General features: G+C 35.2%; 1 protein-coding gene across 1 annotated transcript in view; it reads right to left on the bottom strand.

Annotated features, from left to right (window-relative positions):
• Positions 1-23,767, bottom strand: part of RYR3 (ryanodine receptor 3) — a gene marked incomplete at its 5' end in the record, with an annotated part of 219,645 nt that overhangs the window by 70,958 nt on the left and 124,920 nt on the right. Inside the window, 12 exons of the mRNA XM_084263759.1 lie at positions 912-1,052; positions 2,406-2,496; positions 3,662-3,882; positions 4,484-4,653; positions 6,611-6,731; positions 7,939-8,044; positions 8,508-8,688; positions 12,442-12,577; positions 13,799-13,902; positions 14,914-15,043; positions 19,649-19,763; positions 21,598-21,871. Of these exons, the coding sequence (XP_084119885.1) occupies positions 912-1,052; positions 2,406-2,496; positions 3,662-3,882; positions 4,484-4,653; positions 6,611-6,731; positions 7,939-8,044; positions 8,508-8,688; positions 12,442-12,577; positions 13,799-13,902; positions 14,914-15,043; positions 19,649-19,763; positions 21,598-21,871 (1,790 nt within the window). The remainder of the gene's footprint in view (positions 1-911; positions 1,053-2,405; positions 2,497-3,661; positions 3,883-4,483; positions 4,654-6,610; positions 6,732-7,938; positions 8,045-8,507; positions 8,689-12,441; positions 12,578-13,798; positions 13,903-14,913; positions 15,044-19,648; positions 19,764-21,597; positions 21,872-23,767) is intronic.

Raw genomic sequence — 23,767 nt, 5'->3', positions numbered from 1 at the left:
TCTTCATTTAGCTACAAAAAGCTCTGATGCACTAATTGGAAACATTTAATTTTGTCAAGCTCTCCTGACACTCTTTCAACTTCTGGCAGCAGTAAGAGAGAGGTAAATGTCACTAAAATCAAATAAAAATAAGGCTTAAAAAGCCATTTTAGAATAATACAAAGACCATGTTAATGTCCATTCTATAAATCAGAATGCCTATAAGTAATCATCTAAAACTGTTGATTAGAACTGGAATATAAATTCAGTGAGATGCAATGAAAAATTACATTCATGTCCCATAGTGAGAACCTGATTTTTGAGTCCAATCATGTACAAAATGTGTTAACTCATTAAAACATTTCTATATCAGAAATGTAACTTTTTCTTACACGGAGAAAGGATGAATAAGTGAAACAATCCCAAGATCACACTTTGGAACAGGAAAAAGGAAAAATGTTTATTTCTAAGAATGTTGCATCATATTTCTTAACCTGGGCAACAACCAGGAAACTCACAAAATACAAGTGTATGTTTGAAAACAGTGTAAATCTACAGCGCGGACACCATCAATTTGACAAGCATATGCGTTTTAAAATTAATTTTACGTCAGTAAAAATTATTTTTAGAAGTTTAGTAAAGCTAAGGTAAGACAGGAGACAACACTGAATTAGTGCATCAAGCAATTCCGCCTCATTACAAGTGTAAGGTTAAATGGGTATATCAAGATTGGACATTTCATTAGTTTGGAGCAAATTTTTCAAGATTCAGCATTTGATTTTTTGTTAGGTAGTTACTTCATTAATAGCATTTGTTGCCTCTCTAGGTGAAAGAATTTTTTAAAATAGCAACTTTCTGCACTTTGCATGGCAAATTATCATCATAACATTTTTATAGTCAACCCATACAGTATTGTGAATTACAGTCATTACCTTATGTGACAAGGAATCAAATATTCCCCAAAAAAGTTTCTCAGTTAAATGTAATTCTTCTTCTGCTGCAATTCCATAGTTTCCCATTCCTGAAGGCAGACAATAATATTTCCAGCACTGCTCATAGTGATTTGTCAGAAGCTAGATTTTCAAGGAAAAAAAAGCACATAAAACATTGGTATTTAACAAAATAGCATACTGGTCATGAAGTCTGAATTGTCAGTATCTGTTTAAACAGTTACATGAGTATTATTATCTATTCCTGCCTCTCCATTTCTAATGCCTCACTAAAATGGTCTTTTTTTCCTCTTTTTCGGACACCAGTAGAGCCCATGCCATGAAAGGGTAAACCCTATATTATCACCAGCTTCTGCTGTGGGATTCTCAGTTATGACAGTTAGCAGCAAAATTACAAAAATCTGGCACTGTCACCATTTGAGTACAGATTAGCTCACAGGATAAAAGCAGAGACAATGAAATGGACATAAATCAGGACATGACAGACTCTGTTAAAAGTTTTACAAATTCAGATCGATTTTTCTTCTGTCATTTGCAGTTGATGGTCTCGAAACAACTGTTATACAGGCAATCTGTAACATTCCAGTTAAAAAGCTAGCATGTATGATTATTGGTGTACTTTCCACATAATTTCAATTTTTTACTCATCTCTTCTCTAGAAATAAAAATTTATATTCCTTGTGAAATTTTAAAATTACTTTTAGCATTGGACTAGAATCTTGATATTTATTTTTCTTCTGCAATTTTGTTTAGGGATGGAAAATAATAGTAATTTAAACCCCCCAAATCAAACACTCCGTCTTCACCATACTTTTACTCCAGAATTACTGATAGTCCAGGCTACGTCTGTGAATCTGGCAGTTTTGCTTTAAATATTGACAGAATTTCAATTCTGCCATAAAAACACCTGCAGACCTTATTCCAACAGGAACAGAATGCAAACCTGACTGAAAAATTCTAAACAATTTTTGGTTTTCATTTCACAACTGTAATTCTTTATTTACAGAACAAGAAGATGGATAAGGCTTCATTTAAAGATTGCTAAGTAATAAAAGATGACTTCTGTTCCCTGTTTATTATTCCCTGTAGACTACATTCAAAATTTATTCCTGGAATATGCATCCTACCAAGAGTTATTATACTTCATATAGCTGAATAAGAAATATCAAGATAACACGTATAATTTGATACTTTTCAAATAGTCTTCTGCTGAAGCAGCAAAAAAATCAACAGCTCACTAAAACAGAATTGCATAATCAACTTCCTATATACTGTTTGTATCAGGCAAGACTTCACAAAAACTTTATTCATTATATTTAATTCAAAAGGCTTTATAAAACAATAACATGATTTCAGTCTAGAAGTCATTTCACATTGCTTCAGCCTTCCCTGTCAGATTTTTAAAATCACAACAATGACAGATAATTGTGAAGTAAATTTTACACCGAATGCATGTATAGAAAATAAAGTGTTTACCTTGAGAGGCATTTTACAGTATTCATTGAGTAGGGGCACATCAAAAACTAGCCTTCTCAACAGCTGTTGTAGCATAGAGGGACGTAAGTGGCTGCAATTTAACAGAAAAAACAGTTCTTAGTAAAATGAATTCAGTCCCATGAATATGAAATAAAAACTGAAATCAGTTTATATATTGGAATCCAAATCACTCATTTTGAAAAATTGATGGTAAGTGCTTAAGTAATCTCACTATGCCTCATCTATATGAGGAAGAATATAGCACAGAAAGATGCGCTAGATCTGGACAACATCTGTGATTGTGCCACATGACCGTAGAGGGAAGGGTGCTAGATTTTTGTCTGAATACACAGAAAAGACAATCTAAACAAAAGAAACAAAAGACTATCTTAACAGAATGTTTTCAGATATGACATTAAAAATCAACAAAACACTCATAATAAACTTATTTGAGAAATAAATTATTATTATTATTACAATAAGTAAATCACAACTGTAAGACTGATTAAATTACCCAGTGTTTCTTTTCTAGCTATTTAATTTCAGTAAGGTATAGAGTAAAAATCAGTTTAAAAATGCTTCTTGCATATCTTCCCCTCAGTCATCACTTTTACAGGCTGAAGTTTCCTGGCCTACTAATCTGTTTCAAGGAGTGAAATTTTCAGTCTTTTCCAAATCTTTTCCAATTCTACCGTATCCTCTTTTTGGCAGAGGTTCAGAGCTATGCACAAACTGAAAATGCACACTGCATGACTAATTTCACAGTCCACTGCACAGACAAGTAGCACTACAGTTAATAACAAAGATCCAGAATTATGATTCAGCTGGCAAAGATACATTTCAATTCCTGATATAATTTCAGTGCTCAGTTTAGTTTAAGTTTAGGATCAGTTTTAGGATTTGGATAGTGAGGCACAATTTTTCTCTCTATTTTTTTTTTTTCCAAACAATAGCCAAAGTTCTCCAAAACCACAGACATGTCAATCCCTTAAATCCCTGATACACACACACTGTCAGGTTTTCAAGAACATTTTTGATAACTACTGGGGTTTTGTTTATAAAAATAATTAGAATTTATCCTGTATCACCATAAAACCCATATCAACATGACAGCTTGTATTATATAGTACCCATCATGGAAAAATCATATCTATTTTCTCTGATGAAAAATAAAAATACTATCATACACTCTGGTCATCTATTTCATACATATACTGCACAAAACAAATCAAGTTGTACACAGGTTTCATACATACTGGCAAATAGCAAGCAGGCATTCTTCAATAGTGTCTCTCTGTGCTTTTGTAAGGGAACGTCCTTTGGATAACCTATATATTGTATGAAGCATGGAGTCAACCAGAGACGCGTGATGCTCTGTTCCAGAAAAGAGGGGGGCACATCTTTTGAGTAATGGAAACACAGCTGAGCAAATATATCTATTTAGGGCGAGAGCTGCTTCTGTGGTACTTAGGGAAACCTGTATGAAGTAGTAAATGATTGTTAGCATTATATGGAACAAAGGTTACTAAAGCCTATAAGGTAATGAAGTCTATAGGACAAAATGATGAAAAACTCCATAAGTACCTTTACAAAGCATTAAATAGCACTTTTCATCTCAATCTCTGCCTACCTACACATGGATGAAATCCTTGTAAGTCAAGGAGACTATGATGTGATGGCCATCATAGAAACATGGTGGGACAATTCACATGACTGGAGTGCTGCAATGGCTGGTTATAAACAATACAGGCGTGACAGGCTGGGTAGGAGAGAAGGTGGGGTAGCCCTGTATGTCAGAGAATGCTTTGTCAGCCTGGAGCTGGAGTATGGTGAAGACAGGGTTGAGTGTCTCTGGGTAAAAATCAGAGGAGCACGAAATCAAGGAGATATAGTGATGGGAGTCTACTGTAGGCCACCTAGCCAGGATGAGGAAGCTGATGACTTGTTTTTCACTGTCTATCTATAGCGAGCCTATATTACCCTTGTTTAAAAAGCTGTTTTGATTTGAAACTGTTTCTTACACTTACAGAGCTACTATATCCAGCCACTGCATCTAAATCCCATAGTAAAATACTTACTGTATCCAAAGAGGCAGAGGCTCTTAAATCTGGTAAAAATCCAACTTCCAGTAGGTGAAGGAGGAAACTTTGGTCCTTAATACCATAGACACGGTCCAAGAAGAGTACCATGGGTGCTTTATGATCAGGACAGAAATTTGCAGACATGTCTGGCTCATTTACTGTGCCATCTACACAAATATATAATGAAATTTTTAATAATAGATAACTGATATAAAAAGAAACATCAAGACAATGAAAGATGTTACAATTACATTTAATGTATAAAATCACATGTTCAATAGAAATGATATTCCTTTGATTTTCTTGTATGCTGAAAAAGAATACTAAACTTTTATTATTTCAAAGTCCCTATGATTTTGAAATGTATTTATCTTCCACTCTTAAAAGAAAGCTTAAGAACGAATGGTAAAGTGTTCTATTTGCTTCATTTCTGTTATGGAGGATGTTTATATGGGGAAATTAAAGATAAATATTACTACAAATATTAAAATACGTAGTAACTGTGAAGCCAAAAAAGATTGGGAATTTTCATTTTTGTCTCATGTAAACTCAACTAGAAAGAACATGGAATCCAAAGGGAAGACAACAATAACTGTATCAGATAAAAAAAATCTCTGTACAGGGGAACAGACAAATCTCATGAAACAGAAAGAGCAACAAGAGGGGAAGGGTAGAAGGTCTCCAAGGGTATGAAGAAGGAGGCAGTGGAAATGGGAGATCACCGTATCAAGCACTAAGCTGGGTGGCTTCATGATGTGTGAGAGGATTCCATGACAGCTTGCTTAATACCTTAAGGACCTTGTGGGAGGCAGGCAGAGAACTCAAGTGTCAAAGGATGGGTGCAGTAGTGTGGTAGAGAAAAGGAATTTAATTAGATTGTACAGAAATAGCCTTATAGCAAGGACTAACTTTTTAATCAAGAAAGGACTAATAGGACTCTATACTGTCATCAGTGACCTGGAGTAGGATGCAAATAAAAGAGCTTAAAAGTCTGTATGGTTAAATCATTTGCAAAATTGAGTGAGCAAAGTAGATATGGCTGCACTTCAATGAAGACAGCTCTAAGCTGAGGCATCTGTAGAATGATAATACAAGCCTACGTGAAGTGAAGCTTGGAACTGACATTACAAGGAGATCCTGAGGTCATCACTGAATGCCTTTGAAACAGTCAGATCGACGTATAGCAGAGACCACATAAGTCAACAAGATATGTTAGAAAGGGGTGTTCAGAACATGAAAGAGGGTATAATTTTGCTGCAATGTAAACCAGAAAATTAGTATGTAAACTAAACTATTTTATTCCCACATTATCAGTACAAACTGCTCATGCCTTGTGTACATCCTGCAGCTGTTTTCTGCATGTCAGGACTTCAGAACAAATATAGTAAAGGTACAATGAAGGGCAACTAAAATGATTCAGGCAACAGAGTCGTTATCCTATGATGAGAGACTAAGAAAAGTTGAGATACTTCAATTTGGTAAAATAAGGCCTGAGAAAGTATGTAATTGAGATATAGGAAATAATTAATGTAGCTAGCAAGGTGAATGAAGAACTGCTATACACCAAATCACAAAATACTACAATTCAAGGGTGCTAATTAAAATTAGTAGAGTATAAATTTAAATAAACAAATACATTAAAAAAATGTGCTTGAAATGCTTCTTTATGGAGCAAATGTCAAAGTTTTGGAACTTACTGCCACGGGAATATGTGGGTACAGATATTACTCCAAAGGGATTAGATATGCTCTTGGACACTGGGTCCGGAAATAGATACTAATGATCAGGGTGGTACCCTCTCAGGTTTTGAAACAAATGGCTGGATGATGTGGAAGTACAAAGGGATGAAGTCCAAGCTTACACATTCTACCTAAAGAGACAAAACCTCTACGGCCACTGCTGGAGACAAAGTATTGGGATGGACAGCCTGTAATCCTGTGAAGTATTTCTTATGTTCTTACATTCTCTGCTCCACAGGAGTAAATATCTTTAGGAGCAAATTTGAAAAACAGGTGTCGTCTTGTACTCAACTCTTAACAAGTCTGTTCTATTTTACTCCTTGGCTTGTGTGCCAAAAGATTTTTATAAAACGATTAACTGGTCTAATAAAAGTTGTGAAGTTACCTTTGTTAACTGTTGACAGCTTTAGTGGTATACTTATAATCCCAACCAAATCTTCAGTTGGCACTAGAGATCGAAGGATTGACCTGATTCGAATAGCTTCCCCTTTTCCACTTTGAATAAGCTGTTAGAAAAAAATTATCAATTAATAATTTTAGTACCAGGGACATAAGAAAAATTTCCTTAGAATTCTGATATCAATTTTTTTTTCAAACACTGGAAAAAAAATGCACAGAAATTCTATTTATCCCAGCACTCTAAGGAAATTACTGATTTTCACCTGATCCTACCTTTGAATCTGTCCTAATTTTGATATCATATAAATAATTTCACAATATTATAAATTCTCCATAATGCAAAGATCTCCACATGTGATATGATTCTTAAACTAAACAGATAAAGTGATTAAACTGAAAATTTCGGAAAGGGTCATGTTACTCACCGAACCTGCAGTGCTAGGCTATGAGCTTGCTGCTTTATACTATGAACAGATGCATAACTGTCTGATGTATCTACACATTTTTCTATTATTTCTATGTGGTAAATATTTCAAAAGGCATTAATGACACTGAGGGGAACAGTTCCTTTCAACTCCTAGAAGTAGTTAGGTATTCACAGCCTGTTTCTCAGAAAAGCTCTTCCAGTCATTTTCTTAATGTGAAACTACTATCTCTGGCAACAAAAAGCTGCATACACGTTTACAGCTAGTAGAGGTAATAGCTTTGATAACAGTAAGTAGGGAACCTACAAGCCAAATTTCTTCCTTCTTGTTGTACTGAGAAAATACTGCGTTCTCAGCTTGATTTATGCTACTACAAGGTTTTAAATACTGACAAGCAAAAGTCAATCCCCAACTAAAACCAAGTATTGCATGTGTCTGTTACAGGCATTACAGTCAAAAGAGTTATTTTACATATTTTTCCATGTATTTATGTGGTATAGGTGACCATAATTGACAGGTTCACACAAAAGCAGCACTGTATCACATTCTTATGAAAATTATTTTTATGGCTTTATTTGGAACAGTAAAGGGCCAGTTTCAGAAAATGGTAGTATAAATGTGGAACACTAGTAGTTCACCTTTTCTGTAATTCCATAGTCATATAAAAATTCTCAAAATCTTAAATAAATAAAAAAGTATAAGGAATCAATAGAGCATGATACTTTATAAACAGCTTGCAGGGAAAATATTTGTCCAGATACAGCGGAGAAGTGCAAGAGTCCACCTTCTGAAGGAAAGAAGCCTTAGAATAGAGGACAGTTTAATTAGACATGTACCTTTCTCTTTGTAAATCTCCTACATTTTCTGAGCAAGTGACAAATGAACTTACGTGCATTTCTGGTGCACAGCGTCCAAGTAAATCTATGAGAGCTGAGTAAAATGACATGATTGCATTGCCCATGTGCACAATCTCCTCCTCATCTTCATAATCATCACTAAAAGGTAAACAATACCAGTGAATATTTTTGCTACTGTAAGTTTATAGCTCCTCTCTGGAGCCAGATCCATGATCCGGAGCCTAATAATCAGACATATTCATTTCCTCTGGCTCTGGATTTCAGGGTTTTTATCTCTAGAGTAAGCATGCAACAGTAATAACTGACTTCACATGAGCCTTATATCTTCCTCTTTCACTTCAGCTTTACCTTAGCTTCATTCTACAGCAGCCTCCTTCCTTCTTCACTTTGTCCTTCAGGCTTCTTCTCTTAACTCTTATTCTGCTTTTATCTAGCTCATGCTTTATGAATTCCATATGACAACTGCTTGTGGGTGTGAATTTCTAATGCTCTGTATTTGTACAACGCATTACACACCAGGACCTATTATCCACATATTACAAGCACGATTAAACTAGCTATTAAAACATCATTTACCAAACAAGCATTTGCATTTACTTACCCTTCTCTTTTATATGCCTGGGAGGGAAGGTCACGAGTAGGATTCTCTGAGATCCGGATAGCCTCCTGCATAGCTGCCAGCAAACCATTTCCCCCCTCTCCCCTAAGATCTGGTCCAAAGCACTCTGGACGTCGAATAAGGAGCTTGACAACAACACTTGCATTTTCCTCAACACTTTCACCTGAGGATCAAAAAGAGATCTTAGAAGAATACATGCTTCCTTCTTAAAGGTATCCTTAAGTTAGAAGCCAAGTGCATTTTATTCTAAATTTTACAAAATAGAAACGAAATCCTCATCCTTCTTTTTTAAAACAAAAATGTGTTGAGTTGGCAATGTTGGATGTGCATTATCAAAAACATACCAAGGTTTAAAAGTGACTGTGTAGACCTGCCTTGCAAAGGTTTTGCTACACTCGTTATCGAAAGGTTCAATTTAGAAGGTTAATTTGGTTTTTATGACACAGTATTCCCTTTGATATAAAGGCCGAGTCCCAAGAAGTCTGCTATTGAGAAGAGGGGGTGGGGGGCTGGGGGGAAGTAAGTTTTGTCTCCAGCCAACACTCCCCTCCACCTCTAGCCTTGTGCTCTCTCCCCTTTTCTGTGAGACAGGGAGAAAATAGAAGGAAAGCATGACAACTCATGGATTGAGATAATGACAGCCTAGCAGAGAATGCAAAAGCTACACAAGCAAAGCAAAAGGAAAACCTGCTTCCCAGGGTGGTGTTTAGCCAGTTTCTAGCAGGGTGTCAACACACGTAACGGTGATTTGGGGAGACAAGCACCATAACCACAATTGTCCTCCTTTTCCTCCCCCTTTTTCTTGAGCTTTTATTGCTGTCCACATCATGGTATGCAACATCCCTTTGGTCAGCCTGGGACAGCTGTCCCAGCTGTGTCCCCTCCCAATCTCCCCACCTTGAACCTGTGTACTGGGGCTGGGGAAGACAGGAAAGGGCTGAGTGGGAAAAATAGACAGTCTTCACACTGCACAAGCACCACTCAGCAACAGTCAAAACATTGACATGGTATGAACACTGATTTAGCCATAAATAAAAAACACATTACTATACAGGTTGCTATGGAGAAAGTCAACTCCATCCCATTCCAGACCTACTACAGGGTGTGAGAGTTATTTGATTTTTAGTGGGGCAACTGAAACAAGGGATGCTGCTTAACATTATGCCCATAGCACTTCATCAGTGGAAAACTCATTTTGGAGTTTAATCTTCCTAGTACAACCAAAGAATAACAAATTGTATTTCTTCAGGTTAAACATACCTAGAGTAAAATCTGATTCTTTCTACTGCATATTTTAATATATGTAAAATATGCCTCTTGCAATTTAAAGCCTGAAATTGAATATTCCATATTTCATATATACAAAAGTCACATTAAAATCAGTTTTAAAGGTCATAGCTTGATGGAAACACCTCAATTTACAACAGCTTCACGTGGGAAAAATATATGTATATTTCAAAAGGGAAAAGAATGAGTCCAATTACTGTATAAATTTAGTACAGGTAAAAAGGTTGCGATTTAGATGCTTGCTGAACAAAAGTTATCAGAAAAAGAAGTCTTTGTATAAATTAACTCATGGTATGTAACTAACTGCTTTGTGGACTGCAGTCAGTGGCATGATAGGAATAATAATTAGGTCAAAAGCTCAGCTAATGGTTAAACACAACTGTTTAGAAATTCTCAGTGGCTACCTTGTAAGAATACTGATATTCTGTAGGAAGATAGGAAATTAATGAGGCATGTAGAGAGAAAACAAATGACAGGAAAAGAAACAATTCAGTCACTGAACTTGTGATATCAGTAGCTTGGGTCATCAGGATCTATATTTTACAGATAAGCAAGAATATTAAACCAGTACAGAAGCTGAAGTAGCTTTTTTATATTAAATTGAATTTTTCAGCTTCAGCAGCCACAAAAAGAAGGATTAGAAATTGTGGTTTAGTTGAAGGCAGCAGTGATGATACCAGGAAATCAAACTCAATGGAAGGCAACGGTAGGTGAGATAACTGGGAGTCACTGGCTCTTGGAGCAGCAGGTTATCAATTAAAAAAATTCAATCTTGTATTTTTCCTACTTGAAACTCCAGTGTGATCTTTACATGGAACATAGCATGAGAGGAAACAGCCTCAAGTTGCACCAGGGGAGGTTTAGATTGGATATTAAGAAAAAATTCTTCACAGAACAAACATTGGAACAGGCTGCCCAGGAAGGTTGTTGAGTCACCATTCCTGGAGGTATTTAAAAGACATATAGATGTGTTGCTTGAGTACATGGCTAGTGGTGGATTTGGTTGTGCTATGTTAATGGTTGGACTTGATAATCTTAAGGGTCTTTTCCAACCTATATGATTGTGTGATTCTCTACTTTCACTAATGACTTTGCACAGACTCTATCTTTTCTTTTTCACTCTCTCTTTCTCCTTTTCACTCATCTTATTTGCATACTGCAGGGAAAAAGCAGGATTTTAAATATTAATGTAAAAAATTTAGTTTCATTTGGTTAAAACCTTCTAAGTGAAGACTTAAAATGCTAAAGTAAAATCAAATCTCTCAAAAAAATCACTGCATAACTCTCTAGTTATGAAGTCATCAAAATCTACCACATTCATGTACTGTTATTAAATACTCCTGTTATATCATGTTATCTTTTGAGGAGGAAATACAAAGCCCCCTTAAAAATGGTAAGCTTCTGTTTGAATCCATATTGCAGATTAAAATAGCAAACTAATAAAATAATTAGAATATGCAAATAATTTATTTTAATAAAAGTACTACCAGTATTCAGTGGTTGATTTCAGTGGTTCATTTCCAATACAGATTAGATCTAGATGTTAAAAAATTATCTTAATTCGGGCAGTTTTCAACACACTAGTGATAGATATGTGAGGAGTAAAATTTAGAATAAAAGCAAGTAAATATCCACAAAAGACCTTTACAGGGAGTTTTGATTTAGAATGGCCAGGGATGAAACTTACTTTGAGCTCAGATCAAAGTAACCTTTAAAGTTGCTTTACTGAAGTCAATAAAAGTTTATAAAGAATTAATTAGTCTACATTTTCAATTTATAATCTTTTGTAGAAGCATTTGCTACTAGAATCTTATTCTGATTTTCTCTGTATATATATTTCTTATGCATATCCCTTCTGATGGGATACCACACTGATGAAAATAACTTTGATATCTTGCAGCCTGCTCCAATTTACCTCACAGACCAAGTTAATGAAGAATTTTGCTTGACAAAAGTAGTTTTGTTTCTTGTTTACTGAACTGAAGAGTAAATACTTTCAGTGTTTCTGTTTCAGGTATTTTTTGCTAATTACAGACCAGTGGCATGTGACTAGAACAGCCAAAATCTAAAAATTAGACTTTGAAATTATTCCCCTTCTGGCTGTCTCCAGTGGCAAACAGACAAATCTTTTGATCTCATTTTATCCCTAATCTAAATTACTAGTTTCCAGAAAAAAATCCACATGAACTGGAGGATGTATCATTCAGATAATCTAAATTGGATTTTTTGCTTCATAAATTTCAAAAGGAAATTGCCCACAGAAGGAAGTACAAGATCGTTACCAAAGGTGAAGGCTTTTTTATTTTTTAATAAAATATCAGATATGAGGTATAAACCTTTAAATCTTCTAGTGGTATAGTGGCAAAGAAAGGTCTAACATAATTACCAACTGGTTATGTTTCTAATCAGTATATGTGGTATAGATCTAAAGGCCACAGTTAATTTATTGAAAGAATGTCTAAACATGATTTTCTGCCTTAACAGGTAGCACCATATACTAATAAACTTGTATTTCTTATGAGAACAGCATGCATTAATGTCTCTTCAGGCATTAGCACATTTTATGGGGATAAAAGTAGTTTTGAGGAAAACTTTAGATGGAATTTGGATGCCAAGAAATTACACTTACTGTTAACAAAAACTGCAAATCTTAAGAATGACAGGTAACGTTCACCCTCTATAGGATTCCATCCAATGTCCGGATATCCTTTAGCCAGCAATACTGGACAACTCTGCAGGCCACAACCTGCCAGGTAGGTAACGACCTGAAATACACAAGCAATAATTTATTCGTGTATTTAGAGATAAATTTCTAAAAATAAATATGAAAAAAAAAAGCACTGGGATGTTCCTTTTTAATAACAATGGTTTTATGTACTAGATGTTTCCAGAAAAAAATGAGCTGATGTGAAAAATGTGCTTATTACAGTATACAGAATGGAATTACTTGGTGCACTTGGAGGACAAATTATGGAATTTCTATCAGCATTCGACAGTTTTCTAGTATCCATTCAGAACATATTAGTGAATATGCACTTGTAGGAGTCTAGAGATGCAGCTCTCACAGAATGTCAGGAAACTGGAGGAATAAATCTCTTCACCATCTCTTTTCAGATTTTATATTGCTATCACCAAAAATGGTAATTTTAATCTATTCAGTTTACTACAGTATGTCATCAGGCTGACATCAATGTTGCCTTTATCTAATTAGTAAATTTCTGTGCTCTCTCATACCTTTCCCACTCATATTATTGTCTCTGTCTTCTAGCTATGAATTATACATTCATTTATTTCCGTTTCCCAACTTCTCTCCTACAGCCTATGCTGATCACAAATATCCCTACAAAAAGTTCTACACTCATGACAGGATACTGTACAGAGGCTTTCCCCTGTGTTAAGCTAAGATTTAGGTGCTTAATTGTTCTCTTCCATCTATATTAAACCCTGCCTTCTCTTTTCTGTTCCCCAATGCTGTGCTAGCACATGTTACTTCCTCTCCCTACTTTCCTGCTCTTCTGATTGTGCGCCCATCTTTCATCTCTTAATCTGTTTTCCTTCCTGGATGTACAAAGAGCTTCTTTGCCATTTATTGTATCATTTTAGCCATCATTTCTAGTTTATCCTGTGTCTCCTCACATTTCCCTTTATTCCTGACCACTGCAAATGAGTCCTGGATTCAGTTTCCAACTGCCTTAAAATCCTGTTCCAGCTTCACTTCTTCAAATACTTGCCCTTCCATTCTCTTAGCTCTTACCTCCATCCCCATCAATCTCTATGATTTACTCAAGCAAAAAGACCTGCTTCCTTTCTTCATATTAATACTGAAATTTGGTCCTCCACAAACAATGTTTCATGATATGCTTTTCTCCTGTTTCAGACATTTCTCTTATCATCATTTCTATCTCCTAACAATAGTGAAAAAAAAGTGAAACAAATTATTATTTATTATTTAATAAATAGGTAAACAGGTGAGAATGATCATTTACCTTATCGAGATCTGGCTCCTCCAATGCTAGTGCGAGCTCATTATTGTCCATTACAGAGGCTGCTGCAACATCTAGTGGGGTTGAACCTCTCATTGAAGGAAATGCTGCAGAAGAAACAATAATTAAATTAAATTTGCAGTAATCATACTCATGCAGCAGAGGGCAGCAATCACACTGAAATCTAGAATATATATTAATAGTATGTCCTATGGCTGTTCTTCAATCAAGAACACTGAGTTGAATGATGTCAAAATAAATGCTGGGTTGTTTTTTGGGGTTTTTTTTCTGACTTGAGATCTGTATCTATAAGCATAGTCAACCACACTGGTTCTAAATGCAGATGAAGAAATCAGTACTAACAATACAGTAAATCAAAAGAATATTATATGATCTCTTCATAAGAGCCACATGGTAACTATGTCATTGTGCACAACCCTATCAATTTATGATTTTAAAATATTCTTATATTCAACTAAAAGAGACACTTTCAAACTTCAGTGTTAACTGTTTTCTTTTAAGTTTATTCCATTTTCTGTGTTTAACGTAGGCAAATGCAGGCACTGAAATAGTCACCATGAACATCGAAAGCACTGTGAAATCACACGCTTTCTTGCTTTGCTAGAGTTTGTTAATGTAGCCACGTATCTAACCAAGCCAATTTTCCTTGTGTTACAAAATCTCATATGCATATATTAAAAAGCATATATTTGGTGTTCCAAAGGAAAAATAGGAAATTCACATCAGTGGCCTAAGCTTGAGAGAGAAGTGAAATGAAACCAGATGAAACAAGCAAGTGACACAAATGGTTAATTTAATCTTAGATTTCCAATCACAACTATATGAATGGAAAAAACACCAAACTGCAAGGATTTAATCCTGAATTTTTAAAGGTATTTAAAACCACTGATTTAGACAACTCTGTTTTTAGCACAATTCACAGAAACATAAGGATGAAAGTAAATGGGGGAAAAAAACCCAAACATGTGAAAAGATGTGTTTAAGTGTCACAGAGGTTTCATTGCATGCTTCAAGTTGCTTTACAAATTAGGCACTAGTCTTGTGATATCACCGCTCCTCCTGGTCTTGCTTGTAGCTGTTACAGCTACGTGACGTACCCAGTCCAACACTGCTGTTTTCCAGCAAGTAACTAAGATGCTCAAACATGGCCTTTTGGTTTTGACGGCTAATTCGACAGAAGTAGCACAGGAATCGACAACAGCTTGCCACCATCTTAGGAAAAACGATGTGCTGAAGAAGAAAGTTGACAAAGCAGTGAAATATGTTAATTACCGTCTGTTCCAATTCCTCTTCCTGCACTCCTAACAAGGAAAGTACAGCGAAGTTACCAAGGTGATAAGCAGCTGACAGTTATTTTGCTTCTAACTTAAGAAAGGACCTGTGTTTCCTTTTAACTTCTGTATTCATCAGACAATTAGATTTAAAACATTGAAAAATCATTATGCAGAGGACTGTAGGGGACATGTAAGGGTAAAAACCAGAGAAATATCTGTCATTGAAGCAATTTTCAGACTAGCAAATGCAGTTATAAAAATACCTGTATCTTAACAGCATTACGATAACAATTTCAACCTCCAATATTAGATCATAGTAGAATAAAGAACATCGAGAACCTTAATTTATTCTCCCATATTACAGGAAGAATATATAGTCTTCATATAAAACATTTCTAAAGACCCCTATGCTGTTCAGTGATAAGGTTAAATGAAACATTGAATTGCATTAACCATCCAGTGCTTTTAAAACAAAACACACACACACAAAACCCACAACACTTTACTCGCTGCACAGTATGTTCAAGGATTCCTCTGAAAATAAAATAATTTCATCTGCAGCACTCATGAAATAATGTTTCACAAGTAGGAATTAGTCATCTGAGATGAGCAAATGATGTAATTCTCACATTTTACTGAAAGGAACTGAAACACCAAGATCAAAAATCATGGGACAGATCTTTGACACTTGCTTAAAGGCTTTTCTATCTGATTTGTTACATTTACCATTATATAGCAATTTTTAAAAACTGTCAAGTTCAGTTGCAGCTCTATGTCCTAAATATTCTCATAAAATTAATGAGAAAATTCATGACCCTCAAAACCTATAGGAATTCTTTTTTAAATGTTACCCTCTTTACAACACACATCTAATTAATTCTGAGAAGTGCAACCTTTTAACTTGCACAATCTCGCAGAAAAGTTTATTCATTATGTAATCAAAAACTATATGGTATGTATAATCTTTTCAAGAAACCAGGGGTACTTCCTAGCTTCCAGAGACTTGATTAGGTGCAGTTTTACTTCTACAGGTTTATTGCAAATATATTTAGTTGATTTGCCTATTTCAGGCAGGATGGAGCCATTATGTACAAGCAGCATTATATATGATTTCTGGGTTTTAAATGTAGAATGAAAATTAATTAAAAACATTAATTAATTCATTAAAACATTCAACAAAGATTCTAGCCCCCAAATTTACAGGGATTTTTACAGAATGTGTGGTATAACTTTGTTTAGAAAATTATGGTAACAGCAATACTGTTAAAAATTGTCATTTCAGAAATTTCTGCTTTGTCCTACATTTTCTTTCTAGTAGCTGGTATAGTGCTGTGATTTGGATTCTCTGTAAGAATAATGTTGATAACACTGATGTTTTTAGTTGTCACAAGTGACAACTGTATGCCTTGTGACAACTAAAAAATCAGTGTTGTTATTATTGTGTATTGTTTACACCCTGTCAAGGATGTTTCAGCTTTTCTTGCCCTGCTGGATGCATAAGAAGCTGGGAGAGCACAGCAGGGACAGCTGACCAGCCTGGCCAAAGGGGTGTTCCCTGCCATGTAATGTCATGTTCTGGATATAGCCGGGGAAGCAAGCCCGGAAGCACAATCATTGGTCCGAAACAGACTGGGCATTGAGTGGTTTTCTTTTCCTTCCACATGTGGTAAGCAATTGCATTTGTGCATCACTATTAATATTTTTGTTGTTATTAATATTACTACTATTACTATTCTCTTCCTTTGTTATCCTATTAATTTATCTTTATCTCAACTCCCAAATTTTTTGTTTTTATTCTTCTTCCCATCTTGTTGAAGGCGGGAGGGGTGAGCAAGCAGCTGTGTTGTGTTAATCTGCCAGCTGAGGCAAACCATCAGCATTATTGACAGGAATTCATATGAAGAAGGAATTTTAAATCTTTCAATCAGTAAGAAATAATTTTGTAGTAAAACAATTAAATTCTGACAGCAGCGTGCTGCTCAAGATTCTCTGAAAATGCATGAACAGGCAACACCAGAAGCCAACATCACGAGATTCCAAAATTTTAAGATCTAAAGGTACAGTCTCTAAAATAATTATTTTAGGCATTAAGATACACATTAAAACCTAACTGTGATGGAAACATTGAAAGCTTGCACAAGTATTTTCTGGGATATAAATTTCACCAACAAAATATCTTTCCAGAGTTTTGTTAGCCATTACTAGCAAAACACTTCCAAGGTACTGAGATACCTTCAGCTACAGCATATTCTGACTCATTTATTAATAACACAGCTGGAAAGAAACATTTTCTTCAGTTTGAACTGACAAGTTTTTACCTTCTCACCATTCCTTCAGAGAAGTGTGAACTGTAACACTGTCACTGTATGCCTCAATACAGCCTTGTGATAAACTCACTAATTCAAGAAGCTGGAGATCTATCTTACATCATCTGCTGCCACAACACAGGAAAATAATACCCAGTACCTAAAGCACAGACTACATTGCATGGTACTTCATTCCATCTCTTGAAGCTGAACAGAAAGTGGGAAAGAGAAAAGAAAGGGGAATATACTAGCAATCTAGCCACGAGGAGCTTGCTTGAGAGCAGGAAAAGCACTGTTCTGGTGCCTGATACCAGCACTATACTTGAACTGTGTAGAAGTGACTCACTGGACAAAAAGTAGTATAAAAACCTTAGCCATGTTCACTGTTTCTTGGCCCCACTACTTTTTATTCAGAATACCTTACCTGGCAGAGTGAAGCATTTGCAGCATGTACGAACATGTACCTTTCTCAGATTACAGCACAGTGGTTCTACTCAGGGTTGACAACCTTTCAAGTGAGACTTCTCTGCCAGGTTAGAGGCATGCCAGAAGAAGATCAACACAGAGGTGACGATAATCGTTTTAAAAGCCATACTGTTCTTTTCCTGCAAGGCTGCATTTCTCATGCAGAAAACGTCAGGCTTGGAACTGAGAAGACACTCTGCCTGTACAGTTCACAGCCCAATGGTTTGTTCTGAGAAATCTCTACAGTGCAATATCTAAAACCTGTGCTAAAGGTGTGCAAAACTCTTTGTTAGTAAGTCTTGCTCTGTTATTTCACAACACAACTGTTGCTGTTCGACTCTATAAAAAAATTAGGGGTTCTGAATTTTGAGTATTTGGAGGTGTTCACACATGAGAAAATGAGGCACCAGAGATTGGAATAGATCAGATTCCAAATGCACCCTATTTTTTGTCCATACTTCATATGATCCCTAATCCTATCCCAGTTCCCATTCAGTAGGTGAAACATAAAGTAGGCCATTTTGGGTTGCTAGACACATTAACTGCTGCAACACCAAGTTATCAAGTTATTTTCTAGGTCTGCATAGCCTTTGAAGGATATTATGGTAACTTCTGTAAAATATTTTTGTAGATCTATATTACTAAAATTTCATATGAAAACATTTTTAATAGAATTAGAAGGCTTTGTGGGGTTGTTGTTGGTTGTTTGGTTGTGGAGATTTTTTGTTTATGTTCAGGGTGTAGCAAAACCAGAGGGTTGTGACATCTATAAATTAGCAAAGTATCAATCATAATTAATTATAGCTTGCTTTGAACCCAAATGTGAAACTATTAAAGCAAAATAACTACAAGCATTACGTGAATGCTTTGTAACATCATGATGGCATACCAAATATAGGCACAATGTAGAAGCATTTTAAAGAGGTGTATGAGCGATGTGAGCACAGAGGCAAAGAAAAAGGGGTGTGAGTGCACACAGAAGGCATTCAAGTAAAGAGAAATTGCCAAAAAGATAGACTAAATAAGTACAAGGTAGCAAAATGGGCTAAAAATCGTTCCAAATATGTAAGGAAAATGAATGGCCAGGTAAAAGAAAACAAGATAAGCAGTACTGGGAGCAGAGCAGACCCTCTCTTTTTGTGAGAGAGGTAATAGCATAAAAAATATCAGGCATAAACAAAGAGAAGAAGCCCGTTCCACTTCTGACTCTTCAGTACTCTAAATGTCCAGTTAGGTTTCTCAAAATTTGTACCACTCTGCCTTTGAATTAACAGATATATATTCAAGCATTACTCTGAGAAGTGGAAATATACAAAACTGAAAGAAAATTGCTGTTCAATTCAAGTACTTGCATTCATGCATTCAAAGGCAAGTTGGTGTTAATCTTTCATTACAGTTTACTACTATGTCATGGTTTTACCCCAGCTGAGAGCCAAGATCTAGCTGACATGAAGAGGTATATTCTCCTAGCAGAGCTATACCCCTCACAAATGCAGCTAGCATATATTTAATTTAAAATAAGAACAGAACCTTGCAAAATCCTATTAAAGGATAAATGAAACAAACCTGTCTCACACATTTTAAAAGTCAAGTCCTAGAATGCTGGGGTCCCTTTTATTACTATAAAAACTGTTCTATTTTAACATTAATTACTATTTCAATTTGGACAAGAAAAATGTCTTACATAAGAGAGATTTGGTTTTCTTTGGATACTTCTTAAATATCCTAGTATACTGTTGGAGAGGTTCAAAATGGAAAACACACAATAAAATGAATGGTGAAATTACCTGAGACTTGTCTCCTCCAAGGACATTCACCATCACATCCATAACAGTCTCATGCATTCCTAAGACTCGCATCAGGTTAGGATGTTGATAAAATACTTTGTTGTTCATGATATCCCTAGAAGTGGAAGAAAAAGCAACAGTGTGTTTTTATCTTAATTTAAATATGTATTCACTGTAATAACATCATTTTAAATTCTTGGATTCCAGCATAATACAAAACTATCTGACAAGTAAATGCTTTACTTTCAATATGCTGTCATTCCTCTAATTTTCATGAAGTCTATTTAACAGGAATCTAATCTTTTAAATTATTTCAAAATGGTATTCCTTCATCTTTAAATTGCTCTTCCCACCAGTTCTGTTTAAAGAAAAATATATTCTGTCATGATCTAAATGGAAAAGAATAAAATCTGTTATGTTTAAGTAGAGAACAGGGAACAAGAAATCCAAATCTAATCTTGCCTCTGCAAGATAATTTTCTTGGTTCACAAAGTAGGAGACAATAAATAGACTTAATATTCAAGGCTATCTGTTAAATGTGTTTCATCAATATTTCCAAAATTAAGACCATCTGTCAGAAGATGTAAAATGGCATGCAGTCATACAGTCCCCTTAAATAGGAATATTTTAACATTTTCACTCTGCCCACCATCCTCTCAACATGTTCTAGAATTCACTGCATTGGTTTCATAATCCAGAAGACAATTTATGTGTTTTTATAGGGAATCCAGGGACTTTTAACATTTTAGTTCAACCTGTTAAAAACAAAAGGCAAGTAACAAATATCATACCTGCTTTAAAGAAATACAGAAAACTGGAAATGGATTATGACTCATAGTACAACACCTCTGGGAAGAGGGCTACCCACATGCTGAGTTTAGACAAAACTTGCCCTTTATCCCTCCTAGTATTTTGAGCAACTTTATAAACTCAGCATCCAGGACAAATCAGGTAATACTGTTACATACCAAATAATGAGTTGTTACCATGACTTTCCTGACTGAACTGAACAGATAAATCTGAAATTTTTACAAAAACAATACAACTTTTATAGGGAAATAGTAAAAATAAATTAAAGTTTCTTACAACTGTTGTAAAGGACAGAAATAGTCCAATGTTCTTAATGAAGAAGAAATAATTGTAGTTCTCGGGCAATCTTACTATTATTTTCTCTCTCTCTGTATGCACCATTTTTAACTGAAGCAATTAATTTTTTTGTCAATAATGTTTCCCCTTTCTAACATTAAACGGTCTAATCCAGCAATTATTTACATAAGAGGAGTAAGAGACATGCAGATATGCACCATAACACCACTGCTTAACAGAAGCAATTTCATAGAAAAGATGGAGAAAGAATTTTCACATCCGTAGGTATTAAATAAAGACTATTTCTTATCACTCTAATGTTATAAAGGATAAAATAAGCAGTATTCTATGTTCAAATACTTTAAGCTGCCTCCAATAGTGACATCATAAATACTAACCAGTTTGAAATATTGCTGATCACAACCCCAGTTTGTTGGGTATACCTAACTGCTTGCACAAACTTGTTAATTAAAAAGACACCAGCAAGTTTATTCACTCATACATAAAATAGACCACGAGCTTTAAATTTGTGAAAGGTGTAGTACTAACACCAATAAAAATTTAAGCTATGTCTTTTCTCCAGAGCAGCTAAAACATGTACTTTGATGAAGCCTTAAGCATTAGGCTTAACTATAGTAAAAAGAGTAACAAAATACCTTCATTCACAGAAAGGTTTTTTTGACACATTTGATACTGGTAGAAAGAGCCATTTTGGAAAATCATCTGTGAAAATTAAAATTTCTGGTACATATCTGCATTTTAGTACAGCAGTAATTTTCATCCAGGATCTAAATATATATGATTTAGTAACATAACAAAAAGCTTTACACAAACTTCAAAATAAAATTATGTTGATTCCATACCCTAATCCATTAATCATTAGCAATTCCTCCTCTTTTCCCATCCTGACACTGAGAAGTGAGCGAATCTGACCCAGGGCTGCAAGCAGATTAATGGTATCCTTCACAGAGACAGCGCTAATTGTGTATGCTTTCCTCAGAGCTTGCAGTAGCTCACCAATGCTGTCATACTGCCTGCGAAGCAGGGTGTACATAATCCGAACCAATTCTGGATCTTGAATCTGATCTTCCTGGGACCAGCGCACCATAGTCTGAGATATGAGTTCTTTCAGGGTAGCTATAATAATAAAACACATAAAATGTTACTAGCTGTTGCAACAACAACAAAATCAAAAATGTGTTATAGTAAAATATTAGATAAGAGTAGACAATGAGGCACTTGTAGGAGACCAAAAGAACAGAAGTAGACTGAACAGGATTTTTCAAATGGAAAAATGATTTTTAGAACTTTCAAAATAAATGTTATGATCTTGAGAGAGAGAGAAAGCAAGAAACATTCAAGTCAATGCCAGCATTGTTGGCAATGTAAACTTCTTAGTTGATCATGACTCTAAGAATCTTCAGTGTAAGTTAAATGCTATATTTAATTTTTAATTCATTCTTCATTTTTATATTAAGATTTATAAAATAGCAATAAATGAAGCACAAACACCTTTTCATTAGGAATGACAGAAATCTAATTTTATAATGTCAAAGAAACGTCATGTTTTTGATGATCATCATCCTAGGCTTGGAATACAGAAATTGGTAATTAATTTTTCAGCAAACAGTTTATTGGCTGACAAAAGCAATTTCAATTCCAGCAGAAATATTTATGAATGTGAGCTCAGCTTGCCAGTCAATTTTTTCCATGGGGGAGAAGGAAATAAAATCTATTTTAAACTTACAAAAGTGCCAGAAAGGAAGATGAGATAGTCACCTTCTTAAATTAAATATCCAATTCAAGCCCTAGCCTGGGTGGCTTGAGGAGCTTTTGCTACTCATTCAACTTGATGAATATTTAGGTATTTTGTTGTTCAAACAAAGGATCTACATTGAATGGAGGAATTTAATTTGTATTTCCCATCTGTTTGGGGAAAGTGACTGTCACCTGGGAATACACTTTCTAAAAAAAATTTTTTGGAACTGCACAATCCATATTGCTTGAAACATTTCTGTTACATGTTCAATGACCCTGAAAAGAGTTTTTCTGAGCCAACTGGAATTTGACTGGAAACTACACACATGTATTTCTATGTTCTGGTCCTTGTGGCAAGAAATTTCCAGTGTTGATATCAAGTAGAACATGAATAATCACCTTCCCTCATAAAAACAATGCAAATTTCTTTCCTCTATTTCCAGTAAGGTTACATCTTAATTTTCCCAAAGTTCTTCCCACTGCCCCCTCACAATTTCCATCACAAATGTGTTTATAGTTAGTGTATACACATTTATTTCTGTGTCTACACTACCCTTTCATTACTAATTCTTTTCCATTACAGTTTACTTAACAATGCATTTATAGAAAACCACCATAAATTCTCAGATTTTTTTCAATAAACAGGCTTTTTTCTATAGGGACAGATTCTGTATTTCATCAGGACAGCCCTATTCCTAGACTCATGTTATGAATGAAAACATTAAAAAATTTTTGTTCGTAAACACTGTATAACTTTCTTTAATCAAAACAATTTCTTCTTCCAGTGCAAGACCATCTCCTCTTCTTTGATTCTCATACTAAACTCTTCTTTCCTAGAATAACGAGTAATTTCCCACAACTTGCCCACTCTTTGATTGTCACTGATTGCTTGTTACATGAATATAACACACTTTTTCAAGCAGAAAGCGATATTATTAATTAACATTATTACTTTGACTTTCTGATTGCAGGAGAATGGAATAAACATGGGATACAGAGCAACCTGAAGTGATAAACTCAGGGAGGAGTGTAGGTAGTTAGGGTCTGGCGGTCGGAAGATGTCGTGCTGTACGGAAAGGTAGGACCCTTCTAGGGCCTTCTAGGATTCTTCTAGGACCCTTCCAGGACCTTTTCAGGACTTTCTCAGGTAGTCAATAGCGTTAAGCCTATGATGTAAGCTGGTGGAAGTGATGTCATGAATGTAAGTTATATAAGGCTGTTGTAACGACCATTAAACGCCATTTTGCAGTCCACCACATTGGTGTCTGCGTGCTG

The sequence above is a fragment of the Gallinula chloropus genome (genome assembly GCF_964237585.1).
Source record: "Gallinula chloropus genome assembly, chromosome: 4".
Lineage (NCBI taxonomy): Eukaryota > Metazoa > Chordata > Aves > Gruiformes > Rallidae > Gallinula > Gallinula chloropus.
Note: the sequence above shows the minus strand (reverse complement) of the source record. Positions and strands in the feature narration are given on the sequence as shown.